This window comes from Tupaia chinensis, unplaced genomic scaffold, assembly GCF_000334495.1.
Source record: "Tupaia chinensis unplaced genomic scaffold, TupChi_1.0 Scaffold000706_1, whole genome shotgun sequence".
Lineage (NCBI taxonomy): Eukaryota > Metazoa > Chordata > Mammalia > Scandentia > Tupaiidae > Tupaia > Tupaia belangeri.
In genome coordinates, this window is record NW_006160229.1 from 5563690 (window position 1) to 5574768 (window position 11079).

Sequence of the window (11079 nt, forward strand, 5' to 3'; positions counted from 1 at the left end):
ATATTTCAACCATAGTTTCTTTATCCATTCATCCATTGTTTGGCACTTAGATCGATTTTTTATCTTGGCTAGTGTGAACAGTGCTTCAATAAACATGGGAGTGCACACTTCTCTTCACTATACTGATTTTTGCTTAGAGGCTCCAATATGGTGCATTTAATAGGGTAGACTTGGTAAGTAGGGCCACAGGGACTGAATGGTTAATGACTGGGGGTCATTAACCATTGGTTCCCAAGGTCACATGCCTAGAAAATGACAGAGCTGGGATTTGAACCCAGCTCTGCTGTCTCCACAGCCCACTGTACCATAATTATTATGAAGGGGAATGGGAACTTGGTTTATGGTATTGAGACACAGGAGTTAATCTTTCTCATCAGAAGGGTCTGTTTATCTTTATTTATGTATTCTTTTATTTATTCCTCCAAGAGGTAATCTATTTTCTCAGTGTAAGATTCCAAAGATACAAAGAGGTGTAGTGTGAAAAGTAAACCTCTCTTCCTTGAGAAGAAGTTAACCCGTGATACCAGTTGCTTGTATATATTTGTATAATACTCATTTCTTTTCCTGGTTTCTACCCAAGGCCAAATGAGAGTGACATGCCTGGCTGGGAAGCCTCAGTGGCAGTATTCACAGAACACAAAACAGGCAAAATTTGCCTTCCTTGTTCACTCTGTGGCCTTTGAGTGACCCTTCTCGCACATCCATGTTCCCTACTGTCTTGCTCACCCTGACCTGTCCTTTCCTTCCTAGGAAAAGCCACCAGCTTCAGAAAGTTTCTCTTTCGTTACGTTCCTAAGGACTCTGCTTTCTGTTCCCCAAGGGGCTGTCTTGGCTGAGAAATTAATCCCCCTAAGGAATTCATGGATGTCTGTGGATTGATGAGCCACCCTTTCCCCAAAACATGTTTACATTTTAATAAAGAACTTCAATCAAAAGAGGAGTTAATCTTTCTCATCAGAAGGGTCTGTTTATCTTTATTTATGTATTCTTTTATTTATTCCTCCAAGAGGTAATCTATTTTCTCAGTGTAAGATTCCAAAGATACAAAGAGGTGTAGTGTGAAAAGTAAACCTCTCTTCCTTGAGAAGAAGTTAACCCGTGATACCAGTTGCTTGTATATATTTGTATAATACTCATTTCTTTTCCTGGTTTCTACCCAAGGCCAAATGAGAGTGACATGCCTGGCTGGGAAGCCTCAGTGGCAGTATTCACAGAACACAAAACAGGCAAAATTTGCCTTCCTTGTTCACTCTGTGGCCTTTGAGTGACCCTTCTCGCACATCCATGTTCCCTACTGTCTTGCTCACCCTGACCTGTCCTTTCCTTCCTAGGAAAAGCCACCAGCTTCAGAAAGTTTCTCTTTCGTTACGTTCCTAAGGACTCTGCTTTCTGTTCCCCAAGGGGCTGTCTTGGCTGAGAAATTAATCCCCCTAAGGAATTCATGGATGTCTGTGGATTGATGAGCCACCCTTTCCCCAAAACATGTTTACATTTTAATAAAGAACTTCAATCAAAAGTGTGACTTGAATAATGGAGATTTCAGGTGCTTTGTCATGACAGGCCAGCAGAGCAGACTTGCTTTGGTTTGGGGGTTTGTATTCCGAGTTGTGTTTTTTTCCCAAAAGGTATGACCTTGTGGTTCTTCCTATCTGCTTCACTGGTGGGTGTCAAGCCAGTTGGGTATCCTGAAACTTTGGCCACCTGAAATTGTTTGGCTCCCGAGGTAGGGCAGTAAGGACCCTGATCCTGATCTTTTTCTTTTAGGATATGTACACTTAAATTTTTGAAACGAAATCACCACTGCTGTACATATTTCTCCCCTAATCTATCTTAACTACAGGCTTATATTTTTCTCCCCAAAAGAAACAACTATAACAATAAATAGGAGAATTATTCTGACTTTAATATTCACCAGATGTTATGTCATTCTGCCTCTTCCAAGATATTTAAAATATGAGATTGGAGTAGATTGCTTCACAAATTCAACATTTTCCCCCAATCCGGGGCTGTGGGGAGGTGAGTATCTCTATTGAGATATATTGAAAAAAATCTTTATTTGTGAATATAATTAATTTTGATTTCCACAGGCAATATTCTTGTTACACAATTAGGCACAACACAAGGGAGCGAAACGGAAGGGATCTTCATCAAAGTCATCTGCATTAAAGAAAAAAAAATGGGACATTTCAGCTGTGGCATCAAGGACTTTGCACATAGTAGAAACATAATAAAATTTTTTCAAATGAAATAATGGATAGAGGAATTAGGAAGTAAAGGTTGTGGTATTCCTTTGGATAGTTTAATATAAAGCCATGGTGAATTCATTCATCCTGACAGCACTGTCACGTAACAAGTATATACAGTGTATACCATTTTCCTGCATTATGAATGATAGGAAAGGTTATTGATCTTAACCTTAACCTAGAGGAAAATATTCGTGGACAAATCTGGGAGGCCTTCAGGAAGCAGCCACATAAAATGGGAACACACACATTGATATCCCCTGTGGATCTAATATTCTTGCACTGAAAGTTTGGCTATTTCTCAGCTTAAAAGTGCCTGGTGAGGGACCAGCAGGTGGTGTAGTGGTTGCATCACTAGACTCCCACGAGTCAACCATAATGCTAGTCCTAGACCTGTTGGTTTGAAGCTCACGCTGGGTGTGTGTGTGCGTGCATGCCCAAAATCCCGAGAGAATGGAGGAGAAGGGATTGCAGTATGGCCATTTCCCCCAGGGAGTGATTTCTTGCTTTCTGTCTCTCTGGCAAATGCATATGTCCTGTGGCAAAAATCTTTCTCTTTTAAAAAGAAAAAAAAAATAAAATAAGAGTACCTGGTGGTACTAAGGGCATGTTTTTTTGTTCTGTGTTAATAGCCTTGATCTTCTGGCTGCCACAAGATTTTGGTAGCATTCAGATTTCAGTTTTAGTATCTGTAGTTGGCCTACCTGCTCCACTGACTGAGTTAGCATCATAACTGATGAGCATGTTGTTGCCACTTTTCCAAGTGTATTTCTTCGTACAACAACATAAGAATCCTAGACAAGGTATTTGCTACTACTGCTCCAAAGAAATAATATGTACACATTTGGGCTATGTATTTACTAATGAAACAATAGCTCCCAGTGCCAACAGGGGAGCCTAATGAATCCTTTTGCAAAAACAATGTTTTCCAATAAACTCCAACTATTATTTACCAAAGAGCTTCCACAACACATGCCTTCTGTATGCTATAGCTCCCTAGTGCCTTCCTAAAAGCACTGTAACATGTCCACAAGTTTGTCTGCCAGAGTATAATGGATGTTTGTCACCAGAAAGAAGTTTTTTTCTCATGTACACTGCTCGCTTTACCGTATGAAGATGAAAACTGAGACTTCATACATTAGTCAACCAGCCTCACCTAGAAAATAGCATTGCCTTGCACAGTCTTAAGACTGGTAGGAACACTGAAGATAATCCATTCCAGTATCTTCATATTAAAGGGAGAGAGAATATAGCCCGAGCAGGGAAGTGATATGCCCAAGGTCACAGAATTAGTGACACTGCTGGGACTTGATCCAAAGCCTTCTAACTTCAAGTTCAGTTGTTTTTTTTTTTTTTCATCATGTTGCTTCCAGATTGGTTTCATCTCTTGGCAATAGAACTAGCTTTTAGAGTCATAATGAAAAATTCAAGTGGATGAAGCAATCATCCTACCACCAGCACTGAGAAGGTGGGATAATGTCTACAGCAAGGCCACCAAAGGTGGTGTATATGTGTGTGTGTGAACTCAGGGTTTTTTTTCTTTTTTTGAAAGAGGTCATTTTGTTTTGTTTTGCTATTGGGTGCGTGCACTCGCGAGAGACAGAGACACAAAGTGAGAAATAACCCTCCAAGGGAAATGGCTATGCCACAATCCCTTCTCTTCCACTGTCCTCTCAGGATCTTGGGCACACATGCACATGCACCCAGTGTGTGCTTCAAGCCAACTGGTCCAAGAATCAAATCACGGTCAACTACATGGGAGTCCAGTGATGTAACCATTACCCCATCAATCCTAACTAAAGTCTTAAGAAAGGGAATCTGGGATCAGCAGATGGCATAACGGTTATGTTGCTGGACTCATACGTGATTGACCATGTTTTGAGTCCCAGACCTGGCAATTTAAAACTCACGCTGGGTGCGTGTGTGTGCCCAGGATCACGGAAGGAGAATAGAAGAGAAGGGACTGGTGGAGTAGCCATCCCCTCAGGGGATGATTTCTCACTTTCTGTCTCTCTGGAGAGCACATACACCCTATAAAAAAAATCTCTATTAAAAAAAAGAAGAAGGAGGAGGAGGAGGAGGAGGAGAAGGAGGAGGAGGAGGAGAAGAAGAAAAGAAGAAACCTAAGACCCTTACACCAACATCTGACTAGAAGCACAGAACACACAGTAATCACACATTAACTTGAAGTTACTGAGTTCTTGTTCACTTCACCTTTCTCTTTAAGGATGTAAATCAGTCCTTTCCCTATGTTTTCCCTTCCAACACTCCATCCCCAGCTCAACATGTCTCTACCTAGAAATATGGCTTCCTATGGAAGAAGGCAAGCATCTAAGAGTAATGTGTAGTTTTGAGAGTATTCTCAGCAGAGTGCAATAGCCCTGAGGTAAAAAAGGCTTGAGTTCTGTACCCATTTCTTCTGCTAATGGGCTGAATTCCCAAAGGCATTTTCTTTTTCCATGATTTTGTTCATCTGTAAAATGAAGGGATTGGACTAAATCATGTCTAAGGTTCCTTCTAGTTTCAACATTCTGTTACAATTGTTTTCGATTCGTGATTAATTTTCTAGCCTTCCAATTACTTCTCTCCCCCATCAGTCTAATAATCTATCAGATTTGTACATACTAAGTTCACTAGGAGCTTCTATACACACTAAAATAAGCCCAGGTGTATACATGCACATGTGGATTGGGTTTTGAGGAGTAAATACTATCCAAGACCTAGCTCATGGGCACACCTAATTTAATATCTCTAGAATATAAATGTAGATAACGCAGCCCTTTTTTCTCACCATTTTGGAAGCATATTTCTGAAGAAGGGTCTTGTGCAGAGCCTAAAGATTTGAAAGTAGAACTAGTTGCAGTTGATTTGAGGGATGGCATCAACAATTTGCGTTCAAGTGTTTTCGTCAGTCTCTCCTGGTTATACCCAACATTTATTCCACATCTGCTGCCCCCATCTGCAATGACACCAAAACAAGTTTAAAATAAAAAGTCATCAAATTCTGTACTTAAAATGGGTAAATTATATCTCAATAACTATTTTAAAAAAATATATAAAGCTCACTGCACACCACGTTCAATCTGGGTATCTCATGGAGTCAGTTTTTCTATGAAGTTGTGAGCAATTTATTTATACTGTAATGTGTGATACAGGGCGAGCCAATTCACTTACGAAAGAAGCCTGCTTTTCCTAGCGCACAAGAACCAGCAGGTTACTGACATGCACAGCATAGAGGATGGAGACCTCAGCACTACTTACAGAATTACAGAGTTCAAATGCTGCCTTCACTAAAGGAAATAGATTAGGCTTTATATTAGCCTGGGAGAGGCTGCTTGAATTGGGTGGATGATTCTTTTGATACAAAGAACAGTAGTTTTCTTGCACTAAAGATATTGTCAAGGGAAGTACCAGTATTAAAAGGCAACATCAGAGTCCACTATATCTCCTACCTTGCAGAAAGAGTCTTCAGTCCACCCAAGCAGCCCACTGGAAGCTTAGGAATGCTAAATTCTCTCCACATTCACCACCACTCCTTGCCTCCCACATCTACTCAACCTATTGGTGAATACCAGCAAGAAACCCCTGCAACTCAATGCCTGGAACACAGTAGGTACTAAATCAATGTCCCTTTAATTAAATCAAGACTGAAGTGACAGCAAGGACAAAAAATCCAGGGATTCTGAGCCAAAACAAAAGTTTTATGAGGTTAAAATATAGCTCATGTCACATTCTTCACTTGGCTTCATTCATTCCCACACAAAAGCACAAATTGTTTCCATGACATGGAAACAGCCTCTATTTTGATGCTGATGCCATATGAACTCAAGTTAGGAGACAAGTTAATCTGATAAATTTTGTAAAACATGTAAAAATAAAAACTTTACTCAAGCTGGCATCTTACCAGAAGAGTTATCCAGTCGCAACCACCCACAACAGAGGTGTATCTGCCATTGCTCCCGTACACTCTCCTTCATCAAGCAGTGAAACACAAAAATGAGGAATCCTAAGTCAGAAGAAGAAAGTCAGTCTTTTTCAGCTTCTTTCACCAGCCATCACCAATGCCTAGACTTAGGCCTGCTCTTGTCCCCGTAGATACTACTTTCAAGGAAGCCTCAGGACCATTGTTGGCTTTCTGATCTCCTCTTTCTAACCTCCAAAGACAGTGATGACATGAAGGTCTGTATCAAAGATTTTATTTCAGCCACTGCTTTCCCTCTTGGGCCAGTGTCCATTTTAGAGCATGAGCGATAAGGCCCGCTATGGTAGCCAGTCTCTGAGACAACTATCTCGTGATTCCCACATCCTGCTGCTCACAACTTATTGTATCAGTTGAATATGGCCCAAGTGAGAGATGTTACTTCCAAGACTAGGTTATAAAAAAATGCTAAAGCCTCTCTCTCTTTCCTTCTGATCACTAACTCTGAAGGACACCAAATATTTTGTCTTGACAACATCTTGGCATCCATGTGAAGAGGCTCACCTGGTGAGAAACTGAGCCTTCCAGTCCATAGCCATGTAAGTGAGACTTCCTGGAAGCAGATCCCCTAACCCCAGTCAAGCCATCAGGTGAGGGTAGCTCAATCTGACAGTTTGACAGCAACTTCATGAGGTTCCATGAGCCAGAAACACTCAGGCAGCTAAGCTGCTCCTGAATTGCTAACCCTCAGATACTGTGTAAAATGATAAATGTTTATTGTTTTAAGTTGCTAAAATGGGGAAAAATTGTTACACAGCAACAAATAACTAATATAAACTAATATTAACACTCTTTGGCATAGTTACACCATGTAGAAACCATGCATTTGGTGTCCTCAATTTCTACTGCCAGTACTGATTTTGTCTTGCAAAGGGAAAGGGGATACTGAAGATATTCACCATTTATCAATGGTATACTGACCAGCTATCATCCTCATACTCTAAAATACCTCCTTTGGGGGCCAGCAGGTGACTTGGTGGTTAAGAGCGCTGGACTCCCACATGGCTGACAATGGTTCAAATCCCGGAAATGGAAGTTTGCTTTTTCACTTTCCCTTTCTCTCTCTCTGGTTGAATTAAAAATAAATAAATGCATAAATAAATAAAGTTAAATTTAAAAATTATTTTAAAAAAATCTCCTTGGGAAATAAAAGTAGGACTTACAATGAGCCAGATTGCAAATTCCATAGAGGACCAGTTGGGTTTTCCTAAAGTTGAGGATGGGATTGGTACAATTAACTCCTGTCAGTAGCCTAACTTCTATTTACTGTCCATATGAAAAGTCTTTATCCACAAAGCCTTTCTAGATGCCTCAGACAAAAACTAATCTTTCCTACTTCTGAACTCCCATAAATGTGTTTACCATATCTGCCATACTTAGCCATATTATACTCCATATATAGCACACTCCACTGCCCTCAGCTGTCAAGTCTTTGAGGGCTAACATGTTTCCTTTTCATCTTTATATCACTTTTGCCTTTGCTTTCAGTGTTACACGCAGCAGCTCAACAGCTACTTGTTTCGACCTGAACTCTGAGGACTTGATACACAAAGTCTCACAATCTTCTGCAATCTTAGCAGTACCTTCTTGGGCTTCAAAATATTTATTTTGGTCCAAGTGCAGTTTGGAAACCTTTGCTCTTTAAACAGGATTCAGCTTGTCTCTACACTGGTCAGTTTTCCTGAAGGTAAATGACCAGTATTTGAGTGGTATTGATTCATTGCAAACTGAGCACAAGTCAATACTAAATGCTCGCAAAGCTAAATTCAGCTAGGACATTAGTGGAAGCAAAAGATCTAAGTTGAGATGGGTGAGAGTCTCCTGTCATCTTGCCCTGGGTTGGCCATACCTCCCACCAGCACCATGTTCAGTTTGAGAGACTTTGTTTTAAGAGAATGAAGACAGGCAGAAGCACTTAAGAATAGAAGAAACAAGAAAAACTGAAAGAGCTGGGATGTTGTCTCTAGATAAGAAAAAACTTGCAGTGAGAAATATAGGGTAAGGAGAGATGATATCTTTAGTCACAGATCTGAAAGGGCTGTCATGGAAAGGACAAAACAGGCTTGTTCTGTGTAGTTACTACGTTAGAACTAGAAGCAATGGAGGAAACCACAGAACAATCATGTAATAACAAATCACAGCTAGTGTTTACTATGCAGTGACTATATGATAGGCATCATGCTGTTAGTCTCATTTTAACAGATGAGAAACCTCAGAGTCCAAGAAGTCTAGTAAACTTGACCCAAGTCACAGAGCTAAGATTGAGCATCAGGACTGAATACAGACAGTCTGTCGATCTCAAGTGTTAACTACTGTGCCATACTTCCCTTGTGTAAGGAAGACTGCATAAGGTTCAGAGATGATTAGAAGCTAAATGGTCTGCTTTATGGAACGGTGAGTTCTCCAGTCCCTAGAAAGTTGCAGGGAAAAACAAGTGACTTCCTGTCACTGGGATGAGAAGTTAGATTGAGAAGCTTTTGGTTCCCTGGCGTCAGCCCTGAGCCTCTCTGATTCCAGGTGGGAGGCAGCAATCTGGAGGCTAAAAGGAATGGCGTGTCTCACTGACTCTCCTGAGGGCTTTATCTCCATTTATAACCAAACAACCATGGCAGGATTCAGCAATGTTCATTCACTCTTTTCTGGGCAGCAGCCACCTGGAAGGTGGTAGAGCAATCTGATGAGAACAAACCTCAGTCGTAGAGCAGGTAAAACTCTTCTAGCTGCAGCATGAACAAGGGACAACAGTGACATCAAGCACCTATTACTGCTCTGATTTCCTGCAGGGAGTTTAGTTAGTTCTGAGACTTAAAGGTTATTCTGTGAATTCCAATGAGCTGCCTGCCAGCTCTCCCTCTCCGCCTGACAGCCTTCCTTTTTCTTTCCAATAACAGATTGATCTGCTTACTCATAGAACATAGGCATGAGGGAAGATGTCAGGCTTTTGTCACCTGCATTTTTATTTGTGAATCCCTCCTTTACAAATGGCTCATCATGAGCATAATTTTTTCCCACTTGACCATGGGCCAGCCACTTCAGCCAGAACTGCAAGCCTGCTATTCGTTATTTAAATAGCTAGTTTGTTCACTTGTTCCATTGTATTTTGTTCTGAGGTTATTCAGGTAGTTTGTGTGTATTTGTGTGTGTGTGTGTGTGTGTGATTTGAGTTTGAAAGTAAGAGCTCTGAAAACATCCTTGCTACAAGATGGCACATTCTATTTTGTAGGCAGGACTAGAAATGCTTGATGCTTGATTGACATAGAGTGTATCTGACAGTCAGAAATAGCTTGGCTCTGTGGTTGCTGGATCTCTGAGACTTTGGTTTTAATCTTTAAGAAATATCCAATTAAATTCTGCTTCTATTCATGTAGACTGTCTGCTTAGATATTATTAGGTCGTTGGGAAAGTCATGACATATTTTTCTGTTTTCCTATGCAAAAATGCATCATGACTTTCCCGAAAACCCAGCACTTTCCCCTTCGACCATAGGAATTGGAGCACTCACTATTTTGAAAATATCTTCATCCCACATTTAAGCTTGAAACTGCTTTACCTTCTTGCTCAACAGCTTTCCCTTTAACCCTTCTTCCCATATGGCAAGCTCATTTCTCCTCAGAATTAGTGAGCCAAGAGAAGCCTGAAATTATCTCTGAAGAAGTCTGCATAGGCAACACTTTCTCGGACATTCTACACCAAGGCAGATTAGTTCTTGAGGTTAGAACATTGTGCTAGAGTATCAAGTCAGAGTGCCTCAGTGTAGACCAGGCAATCTCCAGAGGAAGGGTGTAGAGCCATCACCAGGGCCTCAGTCAGCAGTCTAGAATGTAACCAAGTACTGGTAGCTTCAAAGGGAATCAAGGTATGAAGAGTTCCTAAAAATTCCATCCCTACTTCTAGTAACAATAAGGATGGGAAGTACAGAAAGAACAACACGTTTGATGTCTTTTTACATTCCAATTAGAATATGGCTGTGTAAGGTTCACAGGATCCAGTGAGACAGACAGTTTCAGTTGATCTACTTCATTGCTCTAAAATGAAATGGCTTATTGAGTCATAAGACATAAGGGCAAAACATTATGCCTTATACTGGATTGCGCTCCTACTCCCCTTACAAATCTTACAAATGACTAGCACATAATCAGGGCATACCAATTCAGTTCCCAAGGCTCCTCAGGGGTTAAGAACCAGAAAGGGTACTGAGGTTTTAAAAATGCTAGGGTTGGGGACCAACAAATGGTGTAATGGTTCCATCACTGGGCTCCCACATACTCTATTGCAGTTTAAGTGCCAGACCTGGCAACTTAAACTCATGCCGGGCACATGTGCATGCGTGCCCAGGATCCTGAGAGGAGAATGGATGAGAAGGGATTGCAGCATGGCCATCCCCCTTGGCAGGAGTGATTTCTCACTTTCTCTCTCGCTGTCTCTCTGGTGAGTGTACGCACCCTATAGCAAAAATCTCTCTAAAAAATGCTAGGATTAAAACAATTTTTGAATGTTTTTGTTTTGTTTTGTTTTTGTTTTTCATCCCAGCAGAGTATCTGAGAGCTTATACATGCCATCCCAGCAATGGGGGAATGCAGCTCGATACATGAACTTAACTTGTTTGACCATAGAACTCTTTTCTTGCTGGGCATCTCACAGGACCACCAGCAGAGTTCACTTTGGAAAAGAAGATTTATTGAATGAACAATTAATGGAGAACAGAAAGGGAGAATCTAACTCTATGGACTGCCAAGTTGACTTCCAGCCTGCCTACCTCAGTAGCCCAAATGGACTGAGTCAAACTGGAGAGTAAACATATGGGGTAGATTTTGAGACTCCCACAAAATCATCACACATGCCTCCTTACTATATATA

At 40.9% G+C, this 11079-nt stretch overlaps 1 protein-coding gene across 1 annotated transcript in view; it reads right to left on the reverse strand.

The window, feature by feature from the left end:
* Positions 1-2107: 2107 nt before the first annotated feature.
* ADGRG4 (adhesion G protein-coupled receptor G4) overlaps positions 2108-11079 on the reverse strand; it is a 119534-nt gene continuing 110562 nt past the window's right edge. Inside the window, 3 exon segments of the mRNA XM_006160723.1 lie at positions 2108-2157; positions 5035-5202; positions 6148-6249. Of these exon segments, the coding sequence (XP_006160785.1) occupies positions 2108-2157; positions 5035-5202; positions 6148-6249 (320 nt within the window).